The sequence below is a fragment of the Enhydra lutris genome, unplaced genomic scaffold (assembly GCF_002288905.1).
Source record: "Enhydra lutris kenyoni isolate GAN:26980312 unplaced genomic scaffold, ASM228890v2 scaffoldscaffold46, whole genome shotgun sequence".
NCBI classification, from domain to species: domain Eukaryota; kingdom Metazoa; phylum Chordata; class Mammalia; order Carnivora; family Mustelidae; genus Enhydra; species Enhydra lutris.
Window position 1 is genome coordinate 11,431,088 of NW_019154130.1, and position 20,220 is coordinate 11,451,307.

A 20,220-nucleotide genomic window follows, 5' to 3' on the forward strand; every position below is an offset into this window, starting at 1 on the left:
GCATCTGCCTTTGGCTCAGATCATGATCCCAGGGTCCTGGGATAGAGCCTTAGATCAGGCTCCTCCTGCTCAGTGGGAAGTCTGTTTCTCCCTCTCCCACTCCCCCTGCTTGTGTTCCCTCTCTATTATCTCTGTCAAATACATAAATTAAAAAAAAAGGGGGGGGGGACATGAGTAACAAAAGATGTGTCACCATAAAGAAAAAGACAATATGAAACAATATGAATAAATTTCTTTTATCTTCTTGGACCTGACTGTTCAAATTTATATATATATATATATATTATAATAATTTTTCTAGAATTATCCTGACCATCATATCATATCAAACATTAAGGACTCTTTTAGAGTCTACCAACAAAGGATTTAGTTTTGCTATCAATACAGAGAGCAATTAGAGCTCAGGAAATCACATGCTGTTAATCTAATAGATGAAACCTATTCAGCAATAAATTAATTTGTCAACACTATTAGGATTACTTTAGCTACATAAAATATGCTGTAAGTTAAATCATATTTTTATTCCATTGAACAAAAGTATCTATATGCTAGACCTACTAATTTTATAATTAGAACATTATTCTTCAAAGTATATTTCTCCTATTTGTATCTAATGGCATCAAATAAGAGCATACCTAAAAATACAAATTTGTACATAAAATTTGTTTAGCACTTTTGCTTTTTCTCAAGTAAAGTATAAACTAGCCAAATAAATTACCTCATTTAATATTCACAATAATCCTTTAAGATAGTAATTACTATCATCAACTCAGTTACAGACAAAAACAAAGTTCAGCTCAGAAAAACTAAACAACCTGTCGAAAAGCTTATCTAACCTCTAAAGAGAGGCATGGGATGTGATCCCCATCTTCTAAATCTAAATGCCCCCCTCTACAGCACCACTCTGTCCATCCAAAATGACTGGACACTAAGATCCTATTTTAGCATCCAACAAGAGGCTCTATTTTTCATTGGAAAACAAAAGTGGAAAAAAACACTATACCTAACAAAGTTTTATTATAGCAAATGCCAACTTTATAAAAAGATTTATTCATTTGGGAGAGAGAAAGCATGAGTTGGGGGTGGGGGGCAATGAGAAGGGAGCCTGATGTGCCAATGCAGGGCTCCATCCCATCCCAGGACCAGGAAATCATCACCTGAACCGAAGGCAGATGCTTAACCATCTGAGGTACGCAGGCGCTCCAGCAAATGCCAAACTTTTAAAATTGATTGTTTGGTTTAAAAATTTGCCAATTAGGGGCGCCTGGGTGGCTCAGTGGGTTAAAGCCTCTGCCTTCAGCTCAGGTCATGATCCCAGGGTCCTGGGATGGAGCCCCGCATCGGGCTCTCTGCTCAGCAGGGAGCCTGCTTCCTCCTCTCTCTCTGCCTGCCTCTCTGCCTACTTGTGATCTCTGTCAAATAAATAAATAAAATCTTAAAAAAATAAAAAATAAAATAAAAATTTGCCAATTGTTAACAATATCTCCTAAAATGGTTTTCTTCAAGATCATTAACATTTCTATACTACAATAAAATGAAGTTCTACATTCAACCATGAGTATAAAATCTGAAAATAATAATTCAATTACATTGCTCAGAAATCAACAGCCTCCCAGTTACAAATTAAATTATCTAAATATACTACACGTATTAGTTACATTTGGTTTGCTAAAGTTAGGAATACTTCTGGGATGTAAATCCCAGCGCAAAGATATATAGATGTTATATAAAATAGATTTGGTAACTACATTTAACTTCAAACATTAGTTTTTACTATTAAAATGCTGACTGCTACTCTTTCAGTCCCTTTTTTATTTCCACATTTTCCCTCCATCCCCAAATTACTGTGAAATCACCATTCAAATGCCTATACCTACGGTTAAAGTTTCGGAACCGGCTCTGTTTGTTCACCAGCTGTAAGAGTAACAGTGAGCATGGAGAGGTGCACAGCAATGAATGGTAAAGATCATTGTATCAAAGCAACACCATATATAACCATTCACTTATCAACCTAAAAGCCCAAACCTGAACCACCAGTTCAGCCCACCTGAACCCCAAAAGAGTTACAGAAAATCTACATCATCTGTAAATTTGAGGAAACACTAAGATGGAACAAATACATTAGTTAGACCAAATCAATACAAAGGAAAAAAAATTTCTCTCCATCAAAGCATCTGTAAACAAAACCACACTTTTACACACCCATACACACTAGCACTCTTTAAAAGTTTTATTATCCTTTTCAGGCAAACTTTTTTATACATAACACCTACTTCCTATTTAAATAGATTTTGGAGGGGGGGTGTGTGGGGGGCACCTGGGTGGCTCAATCGGTTAAGTGTCTGCCTTCAGATCAGGTCATAATCCCAAGGTTCTGGGATTGAGCCCCACATTGTGCTCCTTGCTCAGCAGAAGCCGGCTTCTCCTTCTGCCTCTCTCTCTACCTGCTGTACCCCCAGCTTGTGCGCTCTCTATATATCTGAAAATAAAATCTTTTTAAAAAACATATTTTCTAATAAATCCTAAAGGATTTGAAATGTACTAAAAAAGGGAAAATATTTTAAAGAAGTTCATGGTGATTTGGCAAAAAAAAAAAAAAAAACCATTTAATGACAATTCCCTAATTTATCTGATTTGAAAAAGGAAACCCCAATTTTCATAAATTAGGCTTGCTTAATGAGATTTCACAACCACTTCATCAAAGCTTTAAGACATACAGGTTGGAGAGAAGGCTGCTAATGTTAATTAAATCACTGGTAAGAACAAGAAAAGTTAAGAAAGTAAAGGTTCCAAAAGAAGCAGGAGCTGCTGGCCAAAATTGTGGCAAACGACCTAAAAGGATCTAACCTTATGGCTACCATGTAAAGCTTCAAGAGCTCTTATCTGCAGCCAGAAGCTGGAATCCTTAGCATGGGGAAAGTTCATACACAGTAAAACAGAATTGAGATTGTGTACACTCCTCTTCAGAAATGAAATAATCACCCATCAATTTATGACTCCAATTAAGTCTATGCGGTGTTCAGAGGTAAGTGGAGTAAATATTTGGCTTTGAAGGCTCTGGCTTTTGATCCTGGTTTGATTGATCTAAAATTCCATGCGTGTTTAGTATAAAGGACTGCCTTTAAAGCCATGCATACAATAAATAATAGTTGAAAATTTAGGATTGTTTAGAAAAGTAATTTACCGTCCTGGTTGGAGAATTCTCAAAGAAGTATTCACTGACTTTTAAGAGGAATCAATCAATTCTATAAAAACTATCACCATTTGAATTCAGCTATTTTTAAAGTTATGCCATATAACACTTTAAGGAAGGAAGATTTAAAAGGGGGGGGGGGCTGCCTAGGTGGCTCAGTGGGATAAGTTTCTGCCTTCAGCTCAGGTCATGATCTCAGGGTCCTGGGATCAAGTCCCGCATCGGGCTCTCTGCTAGGCAGGGAGCCTGCTTCCTCTCTCTCTCTCTCTCTCTCTCTCTCTGCTTGCCTCTCTGCCTACTTGTGATCTCTGTCAAATAAATAAAATCTTTAAAAAAAAAAAAGGGACAATGAAAATAACAAAAAAGAATATTTTCATTCCAAATAGTGTCGTAAGAAGGGGCTTACATCGTAAGAAGGTTATTGATAATCTTTCTAGTCCAATTTCCAATATTCCACAAAAATTTATAGAATATTTAATAAAATGTAATCCAGTAATCTATTTTAATACATCTAAATCACTAAGGTTATTAGAAAATAAATAAGTTGCTTCCCCCACCCACCTCTTCCCAAAACACAGTAGTGGTCAAGCAAAAGGAATGAAAACTAAAAGCGTAAGACTCACCTTTTGTTGACTGGTTTTTCATCCTTTTCATAGGGTCGGACAAACCACTTCCCAATCCTAACGAAGTTCTTATCCATTAGGCACCTACAATAATTACACCAAGAATTATATTTACAGTTTCAATAACAAATTAGTGAGTCATTAAATCAAATAATCGCAGATGAGATATGCTATTGAAAATAAAAACATCACTAAACTGTCAAAATGTTTTATCACTTTAAATTTTTACATTATAAAATGCTGAGAGAACTTTTTGACTTTAGGCATATTTTATTATGCATTATTCTTGCACATGGAAAAAATTATGCACAATTAATTGGTGGATATAGTCCTGAAATGTCTTAAACTTCTGAATCACTTCAAAACCAAACACACTTTTGCATTATTTCAATTCTTGGGTCATCAAGAATATTGGGGATATGGGCAGCATTCCTTAAGAGTACCTCACAGGTAGTCTTCCTACTTACTGATGCTCATTTCGCAAGTTATATAATGCTGGCTTTCTGGCTTGGCATGTGATATGCAATGCTTTCGCAGAGACCTCAGAAACAGAAGCACTGTGGAGCCTCTTCTACTTAGGTGTTTTCTTTTATAGGTGTGGTAAAGCACATGGCAATGGCTTTGCAGGAAACAAGGAACTGCAGCCATTTCTTCAAAAGCGATTATCAGCTTCCCTTGTATCTAAGTTGGGCCTCACTTCTGTTTCCAAGCTGTATTATGTACGTTGTGTTTCAATGTCGGATTACAGGGTAATCTTTCTGATGACATGTTAAATGGCAACTGAACTCAACTCATATGACACCAAAAATGCACACAATTCAACAGGAGTGACAACAATATAGGCAGCTATGACCAAGTTCACTTGTGTGCAGGCAGATGACAGCTATATCCTAACTGCCGTCTGGCCAATTCCGAGATGCCATCATCCGCAAGGGGTATCCCTGATTTTAAAAATATAAAAATGTGGGAGAAAATGTACATTTTGAAATTGATGAAATTCAGCAATCCCTAACATTATTCAATGAAATGACATATACTTTTTAAGAAAACCTGTCAGAAAGTTGGAGTAATTCTTCTAACCACCAGTAAAAGAGCTATATAACAATTCTTTATTCAATATTCAGGCAATTCTGCACATGGCTTTTCCCTCTGTAATTTCCATACCATCAAGGAGGATGGAAACAATTCAAGCCTTCAACCAATCATTACAGGTTAGATGGGTAAGTAAATGGCAATCGTTTCTGTGGCCACAATGTAACTCCCTGTGGGCAGAGCCAATTTGGAGCACTGCTGCACCAAAAAAATCACTGGCTTCAACTGCTTTTATTTTGAAAATGAATTTCTACAACAATCTTTCTTGCTCACAGTGTAGAAAATCATTTTTAAAGCAACCTAATCTGTTTTCCTAAGATTATAAATTAACTTGCTTTTAGGATTAAAGATCACGTGACCATTAAACTTAGAACAGGAAATGTGAATATCCAATAAGGCGGAAGTACTCAAGAAGTGAAACTTAAATCTCCGCAATTTATACCTTAGCTCAGAGACTTCACTGTATTCATCAGGCAGGCAGTCAGGTAGGATGGATGGATGGAAAGATATTTCCATTGAAAAACTCTAGTGCTGGTGACAGATTCCTTCCTCCAATAATACTACCAATAATTGCCACTAGCATCACTACCACCATCACCACATTTGATGACCAGGTGCAGTATAGCATTTAATTACTGTAAAATCTGTAAAAATACTGTAAAATGCCAATTTTTATACTTGAAGAAGCTAAGGCACAGTGAGAATATCACCTACAGAAGGTCACACAGCTAACTGACAGCAGAGTGGGGAGTAAGCCCAGGTATACGGCTGATCCCAAGACAAGAACATTTAACTATTACCATATACGGACTCTAATGCTGTCTCATTTCTGTAATTCTTTCCTCATTTTCAAAGTCCAGATTCATCATGTAATTGATGAGCCTATTTAATGTTTCTTTATTCTCTAAGAGCTGTTATTAAGTTGAAGGTGTTCTTAAAAATCGACAATGCTTAGCATGAAAGCAATGCGGCATGTAACAGGTACAAAATCACATCAAACACTAAACGCAGTCTTCTACTGCCACACATCCTCACTTAATAAATAACACTTAAGTATTCATGCTCTCATATATGTCTTGAAGGTCAGAATTCAAAAGAACCATTTATTCAATAAGAGAAAAAACAACATAAATATATTGTTTAAGTACAGGGGGAAAAAAACAAACCAAGCCTTCAGATAGTGTAACAGAAAAGAAAAACAGATAAAGTATCTCTGACTAAAAAAGACAAAGTGTAAAGCTTATTTCAAAACCCCTGCCCGTCTGTGAAGGAGAAGTCACAAATCCTATTTGCTGATTTCTTTCCAGTACAAACAAACAAGGGGTTGGGGTAATGGAGCAGCACATAGCCAAGACCACTCAAGTACAAAGGCAAAAGGCAAAAAGCTCATGAAAATCCTGCGTGTCTGACTCGCTGTGCTGGAGCTCCCACTACAGATCCTACTTCTTTGTCAGGCAATGTCAAAAAAGGTTATTATCACTAATACACAAAACAACCATAGAAACTACTGACTCTTGAACCTGAAACTATCTGGTTCCAAATGATAGTCTTAAATGACTTAGTGATCTTCAACTGTTAATCAGTTTCTATGGGATCAGTGATTTCCTACACACTGGAAGAGAAACATGAGAACACAAAATTGCTACAAGTAAAGTGCAGCTGACTCTTCAACGATCTAAGGTTTGGGGCTCCAAGCCCCCATGCAGCTGAAATCTGTGACTAACTTTTAGATTCACCCAAAACTTAAGTATTCACAGCATACTGCTGACCAAAGCCCTACCAACAGCATAAACAGATGTTAATCTGTTTTATATTTTGTATGTATTGTGTATTATGTACCACAGTCTTACAATAAAGTAAGCTAGAGAAATGAAAATGTTATTAAGAAAATCACAAGAAGAGGAAATACATTTACAGTACTGTACTGTATTGAACCCTACCCACCACCACCACCCCCCCAAAAAAACAGGTGTAGGTGAACCCTGTAGAGTTCAAACCATGTTGTTCAAGGGTCAACTGCAGTATTTTTATTCAGTTTTGTAAGTACTGGATTCGCAACTGATTTATCTCTACATGAGGGAGCAATTTCAAATGTCATGTTCAGCAGTGATATGGCAGAGTTAGCAAAGGGATGGGACAAAATGAATGAAGTCCCTGAGTACTGTGGCCCTGATCCCCAACCTAAGACAGAATTAGTTACTCAGATGTAAAGATGGGTTAAGTATGAGGATGAAGTTTCTTTTCACTCAAGAAACAGGTTTAAAGAACTCAGCAACTATCACTATCAATTTTTACACTCTTCAATCTCCCGAGTTTCAACTATACCTGATGCAAAAAACAAAGTTCACTCAATTTCTCTCTCTCTCTCTCTCTCTCTCATGCACACACACACACACAAACACGCAGAGAGAGAGAGAGAAACAGAGAGACACATGGATACTCCAAGACTAATACAGAAAGAAAGAATTTCCATCTGGTGTTTTGTACTTAGGTCATGGGATGAAATAAGAGAGGAGGAGTGTGTCTTTGCTGAGGAAGACACTTCTACCACCTGATGCCTGGGACTATATAGGTTGGCTCAAGAGCAGACTTATACTGAAAGACTAAGCCCTTGGTTCTCAATCATTATGTGGTTATGATTCTACAGTATAAGTAAATCTAATGAAAGTTACTATAGATTCCTCTCTCTCTCTCTCTCTCAAATAAATAAAACCTTTATATATATATTTTATTTTTTATTTTTTATTTTTTATTTTTTAAATGGGGCACTTTGGTGGCTCAGTCACTTAAGTGGCTGCCTTCAGATCGGGTCATGATCCCAGGGTCCTGGAATGGAGCCATGCATCCAGCCTGCTTCTCCCTCTCCCTCTGCCTGCCTCTCCCCGTTTGTGCACATGCATGCATGCTTGCTCTCTCTCTAATAAATAAATAAAATCTTAACAATAATAATTTTTAAAAAGTTATTATAGACTCTTTCTCCTGAAAAATGCATGGAAGAGCAAAACACTGCATGTAATTCCACAGGGCTGGTGAACGCTCTGAGGCAGATTCTGGAGTGAGAACTTGCATATAAAATACCACTGATCACTAGTAACCCTGTTTTGGCCTGGATCCCTCTTTCAGCCCACTCTATCCTGTCCTCCTCTAATTTAATTCTGTTCATCTTTCTTGTCCCAGATCAGCCAGCACAGCACTCTAACATCTACAAATCAGCACTTTTATCGCCAAGATAAAAGTGTTTTTTATCACTGAGTTATAATGATTCATTTCTATGGCTCTTTTTTCCCCAAGAAGCTATGAGAAATCTGGGGGCAGGCACAGTACCTACCTTATTTGCTGGCAGTATTCAACAAATATTTAAATGCCTGTTATGTAATATACTATATGTTCTCCTCTATACTAGTAGCTGCTCAATAAATATCTGAGAAATGAATGCTGTGCATTAAGGAGTGTTTTTCTATTCACAACATAATAATGTTATTCTTCATGTCTACAACCATTCATCACCAGCAGCCTTATACTATTACTTGAATTTTGTTGTGTGTATATGTTCCCAGCTAGTGAATAATGTTGGGAGGAAAAATAAAATCTACATATTTCACTTTTTTTTTTACAGCACATGAGTTCTCACTCCACACTAAAATCATAGTAGATATTCAACATGTAGGGAATTACATAGATGCTTAAAAAATAGATAGGAATGCCAGCACAACTGTCCATATACTTCAATTATACTTGAAGAACAGAATTAAATCATTTTAAGAGAGATAATTCTAGAGGTGCCTGGGTGGCTCAGTCATTAAACGTCTGCCGTCAACTCAGGTCATGATCCTGGGATAGAGCCCCACATCAGGCTCCCTGCTTGGCAGGAAGCCAGATTCTCCCTCTCCCACTTCCCCTGCCTGTGTTCCCTCTTCTCACTGTGTCTCGGTCAAATAAATAAATAAAATATTTTTAAAAAGTAAGAGAGAGAACTCTAAAGCATAAAAACTGAGTAACATCAGAAATATAATTTCACCTTTTTATATTCTATAAACCTTTATTTTTTAAGGGACAAAATTTATATTTAACTTGACAAATATAACCTATCAGACACTTCATCTACCAAAAATTGCTTCAAATCAACATCATAAATAGCACCAAGAATGAAAGTTAAACCTAGTTATTCCAGTAACCCTAGTCATTACTGAGATTGCCAAAATTACCTTACTATCAAGATATGACATAATTCAGTAAAGTAGCATAATAGTATCTTGCAAGGTCATAATGTGATTCCAGATTTATAAAATGTTCTTTAAGCAATAATTCCAGGAAAGTATTTCTCTTTAGAAAATAATTCCCAGCCCTCTACTACCTCCCAAAAATCACTGTTTCAAGAATAAAACAGCTTCTGAAAAATGAAAATGAAATCAGGTTGTGTGTTTGTATGTGCATGTGTGCATTTGTATGTGTATACATGCACACCATGTTTCTAGGTTATGAGTCATAGGACTCTAAATAATTAACTACAAGACCTTGCCTCCAAATTGGCAAACCCTGACCTCTAATCCCAAAACCATGGCAGACCTGGTGTAAGATTACAAGTGCCAGAGCAGCAGCCACAGCCTAGCTCAGCACATTATTTCCCAGATGGGACCATTAGGAGGTTTAGAAGGGAGCCATTACTGGCTCTGGATCTTCTGTGCAGGTGTGACAGTTTTCAAATTATGCAGGTGTGACAGTTTTCAAAGATTAAAAAGTCCAAGGACAGTGTTGCTCTACCACACCCTGAATCAAAGTACATTTTAGTCTTATTATCTAGTTATGGAGCTGCTCAGATAGATTCAATTTCATATAATTTCATAACAGAAGTTCCTCATCAGCATCAAAGCCTCTACCTTACCACTCCAATCTATACAAATACAAACGCAAAAAAGTCTCTTTCCTAAAAACTAATCTCCTTCCTAGAAATTGCTCCCAATTCCCAACCAAATAAAAGAAAGTCCTATAATCTAAAAAGCTGAAGAAACCTTTTCTCAACTGATCCCTTCCAGCTTCATTATTTGGGTCCTACTGTGCCCTAGTGGATGCTGTCTCCTCTGGCCAAGTAAACCCTATCATTTCCATCCTTTCCAAAATCTCTATAAGGTTAGGCATTTTTGTAGGCCTAGCCTCACCAGAAAACATCCATTCTAATGCTGTTCCAAAGAACCTCTCCTCTAATTTCAAACTTTTTGTTTGAATCAATCCCATTGTCCAGACACACATTTTTTTTTTTTAAAAAGTCTTAATCCTTTCTCTGTCCTAAAAATATTAAATAGATAAATCAGTTAGTCTTAGGGTGAACAGGTTTCTCTCTAGACATTTACAAGTAGATACACGCTTTACCCACCTGTGTAGTGTTTATAGTGATTCTTCCTTTAAAAGAATGTGCTCCTTAGCTCTAAAAACTCATTTTCCTACTTCCTTTAGAGAAGTGAACACTACCACAACTCAATAAAATGGGAATTTGTTGATTCCTCACTTCCTGCTGTTATCACATTATACCCAAGGACTCTCAATGCTGCAAAATTCTATCACCATTTCTTCAACTAGGCCTGATCCCACCACCATGCTCTTGTGAATATATTCATTATTTTTAAATTTTTGAACAAGCACATCCAAGGACAGTGCTCATTTGCCCTCTGATGATCACCTCTATTAAATCACAATACCATAGGACATTGAAAGCTTGTAATATACAAATATAATGCTTACTGCTATCATAATTATAATTCCAACTTCCTCCATGTTATTTTTACTGTACTTTTCCAAATAAATATCTTCCCTCTAAACACCAACTCTTGGCAAACCAAGAAGCTCTGGGCCAAAGGCAATTCTACAGCTGTGTTATAAACTACCATGGGGTGACTATGCTGGCGATCCATTAGGAAAGCAGCACCAGTGGACTACTCTAAAGGGCTGCTATGTTTTGCAAATGTCCAATACTCACAGATTAAAGTCTCCCTAAGTAAGTATGGACAGGATAGAGCATAACAGCTTCCAAAGACCCATGTATGTAATCTTCCGTTGTGTGCAAAGCAGTGATTTGCACTTGAGAGAAAAAAAAAATACCTTTCCATCAAAATCAATTTATGTGTTTTATTCTAAAAACTTAAGACAATTAACCACATTTAATTTGGCAGCATTATGCTAGACACTTTAAAGCATTTCTACAAAGCTATATGAATGCAAGATTTTCATAAATCCCACATGTGATACAAATTGCTGAGGCAGAGCTAAAACTCTGAGTGATATGAACTGCACACATTTCCTGGCTTTTTCTTACAGCTCTCCAACCCAATGATTTATTTCACTGAGTTACGGTTAGGTGAGAAGGATACAGTATACTATGAAAACTAAACCAATTACAGTAACATAGGAGTAATAGCCATTAAACCTGCAATATTAAAAATGCCAAATGAAGGGGAGCCTGGGTGGCTCAGTCGTTAAGCATCTGCCTTCGGCTCAGGTCATGATCCCAGGGTTCTGAGATCAAGCCCCGCATCAGGCTTCCTATTTAGCAGGAAGCCTGCTTTTCCCTCTCCCACTCCTCCTGCTTGTGGTTCCCTCTCTCACTGTCTCTCTCTCTCTCTCTCTGTGTTAAAATGCCAAGTGAAGAAACTAGTGGAAAAGATCGAAGGTTTTAGTTTTCCATAATCTCTTCACATCCTAGCTCTTTTTCCACTAGTGAGAACTGTGAGGCAGCCTAAACTTGAAACATGAAGTGTAACCTTTGAGAAGTTCACTGTCAATACATAACAAAATCTCACTAAATTGTAAAGACTGATGAAAACAATCTGAACTCGGACATTATCAGAAAATGATGGGAAAATCGGCAGTCTACGTAGGTTACAACAAAATTAATGGTATTTTATCATTCCAGGTATTTTGCCAAAAAGGGATAATCAGTCCTTAAGAAAATAAGCACACTTACTACCTCAAAAGAGAAAAAATATGCATGACTGCATCATCTAAAACTATAAAACTTAAAAGACCCAAACAGTCTCAGATACTGAAATTCTGACTTAAAAAAAAAAAATCACAAGACTATACCAAAAGAAGCCAATAAGGTTCAAAGTTTTAAAAAATGTGTATAAATACATGCGTAACTGTGTTTTCAAAATATATCTGTTCTTTAGTAATATAACCAACACCAATTTGGAGGATAGAGTATGAGAAGGGAGAAGGCCGCAGTCAAGAGGTATGGTAGATTGTATTGTATTTTCAAATATGCTCTATCCCTTCCTGGGGGGGAGTAACATCAAGTTGTGGCCATGTAACTTGGGTACCTCCTACAGGTACAGAAACAATACTTCCTCAGCCATTTAACTTTAAGCTTGGTGGCAAATTTCTCAGCCAATGAAATGTGAGCAGAAACAGCATACACCACTCCTAAACAGAGGCTTCAATGAGCCATTATGCATCCTGTCATTACTCTTTGCTCTCAGTCAAGAGCCCAGTCAGTCTCTGAGAGGGCTGCCCCATCAACATGATTCCTGCCTGGAGGCAAGAGGATATAAGGAATGCTACCAGTAAATGACTCACAGTGGGCAAGCAGCATGAACAAGAAAAAAACTTCAATTGTTGCAAGATAGTAAGATCTTTCAGGTCTTCTGTTACTGTAGCATAACTGAGCCTAACCTGACTATAGAGGAGGCCACTGAAAAACGTCATCAAACACTTAACGACAGTAGGCCAGTGGCAGTCAAAATGAAGAGAATGGGACTAACTAGAGAGATATCAGGAGGGTGGGGGCGTGGGGTTATCCAATATTATAAGAACCATAAACCAAAGAAACAAGAAACTCAAGGGTACCAAGATATTGAACAGGCCATCACATGGAAGTAGGATTAGACGAATTATATATGAGCACCAAAGAATAGGATTAAGATTTTTTTTTAAACAATTACAGGAAACAGACTACTGCTCAGCATAAGAGACTTTCAAACAATGAACTCTGTAACATCCAACTAACTAATGGAATGTTCTGTCATTTCTCTGAAAATGAAAAGAACTCCTTTAGAAAGCTGTGCTCACACAACCAGAAGTTTTCAAGGAAAGGATGGATGACCACATAAAAAAGGATATTATAGAAAAGGATTCCAGAATTATCTGGGTAAACAGGCTAACTGACTTTTTTTTTTTTTTTTAAAGATTTTATTTATTTATTTGACAGACAGAGATCACAAGTAGACGGAGAGGCAGGCAGAGAGAGAGAGAGAGGAGGAAGCAGGCTTCTCGCTGAGCAGAGAGCCCGATGCAGGACTCGATCCCAGGACCCTGAGATCACGACCTGAGCCGAAGGCAGCGGCTTAACCCACTGAGCCACCCAGGCGCCCAACAGGCTAACTGACTTAATTTAGTGTCCAAATTCTGAAAATAGTATTACTGATATTTCTATTTTCTAATATTAACAGTGAAGAAATCTGACAGAACACCACCTCAAATTTTCTAATATTAATAGCCATTTATGAGCTCTTAAAATGAGAAAGGTACTATGCTGAGCAAAACAATCCTTCACCATTTTAAAGGTAAAGAACAAGGACTCTGCAAGCTTAAGTCACTTGCCCAAGTCATAAATTAATTAAGCTGGCAGAGCAGAGACGTAAAACATCTTCCATCTCTGAAGGCAATGAAGAAATGGACGTGTAGCCATGTGTGCCCCTGTATTACAGGCCAGATACGTTAGCTTCTACCTGACACCTTGAAGGACAATGCTCTTGAGTAACCAACAGTGAGGTTTTTGGTTTTCTTAATGAACAGATGACACTGGCATATACAGTGCAGTGTATGCAAATGCTGCAGAGCTATAGGAGGAATAAGTAAATGAAAAATAAAATGTTCAAAGCCCTATTGCCTTAGAATTTAAAATATTCTACACATATCAATACAGTATTACCTCAGCACCAATCAATAGCAATAAAAATGAAATTATTCTGTGTGACGTTTACAATGTTATCTTAATTTCTATAGTGAAGTTATTTTGAATAAACCACAGCAGTAACTCACCCTCCTGTGCCCACTAGCCACTGCTGCCTTTTGGAAAAAAGATCAATTTCTAGGACTCCTACTTAGCGGTAAGTAAGAGCCTCTCAAGGTAGTTAATGGAATTGCTTTTTAATTAAACAAATCCATATCTTAAAAATACAAAAAGCAGAAATGATAAACCACTAGTATAAGCTTTGTTAATATGCAAACTAGGAAAAAAATAGTTTGGGAAGCACAAACACCCTGCAGGTAATACATTCCTTGATGATGTGCTTCAATAACCTTAATTCTGGCTCTCATGCTAGAAACTCAAAACACCCTCAATGCGAAACCCAGTCAATCTTTCTGAATAGAAAGGGCAAGGCATGATAGAAAATTGCCAAGCCAGAAATAAAATAGGAAACTGTATTTCAATAAATTTAGGCTGTAAACAAATTTAGTAAGTTTACGGCAAATGGTCTAAGCTAGGGACAAAAAGGGCAAGAAGCATGGGTTAGCCAAACCAGATTCTGGTGATAATGAATCAAGAGAGCTAAAAACCACCATTTAAAAGGATTCCCTGCCTCATAAGCAGGCTAATTTTCACTCATACAACACAGCTACTTAAAGTTTGGTGAAAAGAGAACATTATTTTGAAAGGCAAAGGAATTATTACAATTTTTCCAAAAAAATCTCAACTTGTCCTTTTTAATTGTAGTAAGGGAGCTAAATAGCTTGATTATTATTTTCTAAAAGAAATACTATTTCAAAGTAAAGTCTTGTAAGAGGATTCAAATCAAAGTATGCAAAATAATAAATTTATGGGGAAAGGAATTAACAATTCTCGAACAGTAACAATAGATCAAGTATTATATAGCACATATCACATACATCATCTAACAAAAACTCAAGTTGCACAATATCCTTCACTTAATTTAAAAGTGTTTACTAAGGCTTAGTGAGGTTAGGGTAACTGTCCAAGTTTCACAGTCCAACAGACTGTGAAACCAAACCAAGGTCTAACCCAAAGTTCTTTAGCTATCTGAAGCTTTACTGCATGACATACTGCATATGTCACAATTAACTTTCCTATCGAATTTAACTTCAGGAGTTTTTTTAAAGATTGATTTCCTTCCTTCCTTCCTTCCTTCCTTTCTTTATTTGAGAGAGAACATGGACGCGTGTGCTTGAGAAGGGGGAGAAACAGATTCCCACTGAGTAGGGAGCCTGACATGAGGCTTGTTCCCAGGACACCTGAGCTGAAGACAGATGCTTAATCAACTGAGCACCCCTCAAGTTCAATTTTTATCACAAATTTGGAATTCATGGGCATAGAATAAATGAATTATCTCCATTTTTCTTCTCTCCCAGCTTTTCTGTTCTTCTAATTTTCTCCCATTTAAAACACAAAAAAACTGAAAAGAACTAGTTCAATTACAAGTTAATATTTTTTATGGAAAAAATGATATTAAAAAACACAGTGAGCTATTTTTTAAAATATGTGTTTTATTCCACATACATTACAAATCTTCATGAAAAAGACTGTGTTTGGGGTGCCTGGGTGGCTCAGTCAATGAAGCGTCTGTCTGCCTTTGGCTCAGGTCATGATCCCAGGATCCTGGCATTGAGCCCCACATGGGGTTCCCTGCTCAGCAGAGAGCCTGCTTCTCCCTTTCCCTCTGCTGCTCCCCCTGCTTGTGTTCCCTCTCTCGCTGTCTTTCTGTCAAATAAATAAATAAAATCTTAAAAAAAAAAAAAAGACTGTGTTTAAAGGTACGTTAGTTATTATACATATAATAAGACCTTTGTTATGGCATCAGATTATAGAAACAGTCAAGTTTCCACATTTTCCTGAAGGGACTTTGTGTGTACTTTTGTTCTGCAGTAGGAGAAAGGAGAAAGAATTATCAAATATTTGAAATATTTAAGAATACTCAACTCTCAAAAATCAATGCTTCTAAAATGCACTGCCTTAGTAACAAATGGATGGCCTCCAGGTCCAATCCAAAGCACAGAGATGGGAACTGAAGCTCAAAATGAAAAAGATATATTTGGTGGGAAAGGTCATTCTGAGTGACTTAAATGATGACAACTTATCACCATCTGAGGTCCCCTAAGCATTGACACTGTAGTGACATCACCATAACTAACAGCTTGGTTAAGGAACTGAATAGTACCAGAATGTCATTTCAGCTTTGATCACCTGAAAGTACCAAATAAAGACTCAGAAAGAGAAATGAAAAAGTTTTTCCCATAGAAGTTCTTAATTAGGGGCACCTGAGTGGCTCAGTGGGTTAAAGCCTCTGCCTTCGGCTCAGGTCATGATCCTGGGGTCCTGGGATCGAGCCCCGCATCGGGCTTTCTGCTCAGCCGGGAGCCTGCTTCCCTTCCTCTCTCTCTCTGCCTGCCTCTGCCTACTTGTGATCTCTGTCAAATAAATAAATAAAATCTTTAAAAAAAAAAAAAAAAAAAAAAAGAAGTTCTTAATTAACCCGTTCCTTCTCATCTGTTTTTCCCCTTAAAACACTATCCGAGCCAGGAATATACTGTTAGGCCATAAAGTAAAGAAGCACCAGAACAATGATGACAGGTCAAAAGGCCATTAAAGCCATCATGATGGGGCTTCCCCTGGTCAAACCTGGAAGAATTTACGCATCAAAATAAATAATGGTAGTAATGAATTATATAATCTAATGAATAAGAAATTCATTTCTCCAAATTTATATAACTAAAAAGATTAGGGGAGATTAAAAACATACATACATGCATACGTACAAGAAAACGAAAAGCTCTTCCCTATAAAAAGAATGTCAAACAATGGAAGTAGAAAGAATGGTGACATTTAAAAATTAATATAACACAGCCATAACTCTCCTAATTTATACAAAAGAAGATAAAACACAAGTCAAAATGTGGTAACAGGATAATTACACAATCTCATTGTATCTGGCCACAAATTACTTAATAATTACAAGGACAGAAAACAAAGGTCACAGTTAACAAGTACTTATTAATTTACAGTGAAGAAATCTGACAGAACACCACCTCAAACAAGTGATCAACAATGTTAATAACATTGACACAGAAAATATAGGCCTCCTGGTTTGATATACTGAGAAAGACACATTACTTCTATGTATTTATAGTATTACTATAAAATGCATAACCTAAATCTAGTCATGAGGAGACTATCTAAAATTGAGGGACATTATATAAACCATAAGGCCTGAACTCATTCAAAATGTCAATGTCAAGAAAGAAAAAAAAAAGGCTAAGGAACACTTCTAGATTTAAAGAGACATGAAAACTAAAATATATGATCATGGATTGGATCCTACTGGAAAGGGGTTTAAGATATCAAGGGCATAGCTGGGACACTGATGACCTCTGAGCTGAACTACAGATTAGATAACAGCATTTTATCAATGTTAGATTTCCTAATTCTCATAATTACACAGTGCTTACATGACTGGATACACTTGTCCTTAGGAAATGTATACCTAAACACTTAGGAGTTAAAGAAAGAACAATCTCAAGTGTGCAAATGACTCTTGAATGGCTCAGGAAATAAATTTAAAATACACATGTTAGGAGTAAAAGGGCAAGCAATCACACAAACTAAAAAGCAAACCAGGTAAAAGAAAAACTAACTGGTGAATCGTAAAGGATATATGAAGTTCCTTGTGCTATTCCTAGAACTTTCCTAAGGTTAAAATTGTATCAATATAAAAGGAAGGAGATTTATATAATTTTATCTGCATAAAATTGTATGTGAAAGCATTCTGAGAATTACAGGAAAACCTGGGAATACCCAGCACTACACTTGAGTGTCTCAAGACAACCGTGATGCTGTTCCTTCTCTTACCTTTCTAACTGATTGTGGATTGAGAATTACAGGAAAACCTGGGAATTCCCAGCACTACACTTGAGTGTCTCAAGACAACCGTGATGCTGTTCCTTCTCTTACCTTTCTAACAGATTGTGGATTGCTTTGAAGAGCAGTGTCCGACATTCATAGGAAAGGCCATTTTCCCAGAGTCCTTCTTCCACAACTGAAAAAAGCAAAACAAAACAAAAAACTGAACCAGTAAGAAAGGTGTCCAAATAAAAATTAACTTTCAAAACATTTTTCTAAAGCAAGGTTAATGCATTCACTGAAATGAATTATCTTGCGCTGAAACTGAGAAAGGAAGTTAAATACTTGCCCAACGTCATAAAATACCTATGTACAGAAGGAAATCACACGTTTCAATTTTGAAGTCTTCAGAATATAAGCATCGTAAAACCCCTCTCTGGTAAAAGTCTCTCTAACTCGATTCTTCAAAATTTGAATTCATTTGAAATTCTCAAATTAATCTTTCTACCTAACAGTGCCACAAAGACAAATTTTATTAAAATTCTATTTAAAGATAACAAAATGTCACAAACTAATGCTAAGGTTAGCATCTGTATTTTTAGAGGAAAAACCAAAAGGAGAAAATGTTCAAAGATGTTAGTTATTCAAATTTCCTTCAATGTTCTAAAGGCAGTATCTCAATAGGATTTTAACAACATGATTTTAGGGGATATGCCAAGAAACCAAATCTTAATAGAAAATCAAATTTATTTCCTAATCTCGTAATTTCATTAATGATTGACATTTTGGGAAATACCATATTTGCCTTGGAAATATAACATAACACTGAGCTACATGTAACTCTAACACCAAGAGAATCCAACAGACTAACAATACCCTATGCATTCCTAACATTCTTTTCATATATAAAAGGATGTAAAACACCCTAGAGAAGACAGCTAATTTCCTTTTAAATTAGTTCAGTTCAAGATAGCAAAAAATTGGAAGGATGGACACGACATTTGCAGAAGAAAATTTTCTCTCCCTTTTACTTATCTTGACAAAAGCACTCACCAGAAAAAATTCTGACAGAGAATTAAAACCCATGTTAAATCCATGATGCATATGTAATGCTTTTACCATACCAAAAGACATCTCAAAATGCATCTCCATATTCTCCAATAACATAGAATCAGAAAAAGTGTATTTACATTCAGGGGTTTTATCTATAGGACTTTTTTTATAATGATAAAACTGGATAATTTTGTTCTTGGTATGTCAGATAGGTTCTTTATTTTCCTGCCTATGTGGCTAACCATGATTTACCAAATTTTCCCAAAGCAACCTCTGTCAGAAACATTTTATTATTTATCACTAAAGAAATGAAAATAAAGTACAGCAAATAAAACAAACATTGCTGCTAGCAACAGACTGCCTCTGTTGAAGACAAAACAACCGAAGTTTTCTACAATCCACTGGCAGTGTCATGAATCTGTGTTCTCACACATTTATCTTCTAGGAAGAGCTTTTCCTGGGTAAGAAAGAGAGCTAACATTTCAAGAAAATGAACACCCCATATTAATTTGCTTTTCCTTCCTAATGTGTCTCACTGACGGCAAGACACCATCAATTTTAAGAAGCACAATTTTTTATACATCACTGAAGGCGAAGGGTTCTGTAGAAGTAAGCTGCCAATTAAACTGTAACATGGCTCTTATCACTTAACAATTTTTAATTTGCAATTATTTAAAGAGCTTTTATATTTTTTGACTTTTTTTTTTTTTTTAGATTTATTTATTTTAGAGGGAGAGAAAGGAACCCAGGGGTAGGGACAGAGAGAGAGGGAGAGAGAAGCAGAGAAGCAGATCTCCTGCTGAGCACAGGGCTCAATCCTGAAATTATGACCTGAGCCAAAGCCAGCAGTGGGAGGCTTAACTGACTGAGCCATCCAGGTGCCCTACTGACATGTTTTTCAAGTATCATTATCGTATATACATGAAACAGATAACATAAGCCCCCCAGAGAAAGGTTAAAAATTCCTAAAAATTCGTCAGCATTCAGTGTGTGACTCTTCTGAACCACTCTGTGACTCAGTCACTAGTTCAGAGTTTTTCTACATAACAGTCTTTTGTGTCATAAAGAGTGCTGGTGATACAGCATTTGTGAAGAGTACCACTCTTCTTTCCAAGATTTTTTTTCCAAGTTGGTGACACCTATTCTGCATGTTTTCTTTTAATTAAAAAAATTAATTAAAATCTTCAAACACACTTTAAAATAACAGCACCAATAAATTTCTAAACCAAATTATCAACACTGTGTCATCTGCTTCAACCACCCTGTTTTTTTCTTTCTTTTTGTTTGCTTTGATATACTTTAAAGTACGTCCTTTGGTATACACCAAATCAGAATCCAAACAAGGTCTGTCAGTGGACTCTCATGTCACATCTCTTAAGTCTGCTTAATCTGCAACAGCTCATCTTTTTTTTTGA

The 20,220-nt window shown here is 36.6% G+C and overlaps 1 protein-coding gene across 1 annotated transcript in view; it reads right to left on the bottom strand.

Annotated features, from left to right (window-relative positions):
- Positions 1-20,220, bottom strand: part of LOC111156534 (mediator complex subunit 13 like) — a 324,386-nt gene that overhangs the window by 158,226 nt on the left and 145,940 nt on the right. The window contains exons 3-4 of the mRNA XM_022517492.1: positions 17,864-17,948; positions 3,817-3,900 (exon numbers count right to left, since the gene is read on the bottom strand). Of these exons, the coding sequence (XP_022373200.1) occupies positions 3,817-3,900; positions 17,864-17,948 (169 nt within the window). The remainder of the gene's footprint in view (positions 1-3,816; positions 3,901-17,863; positions 17,949-20,220) is intronic.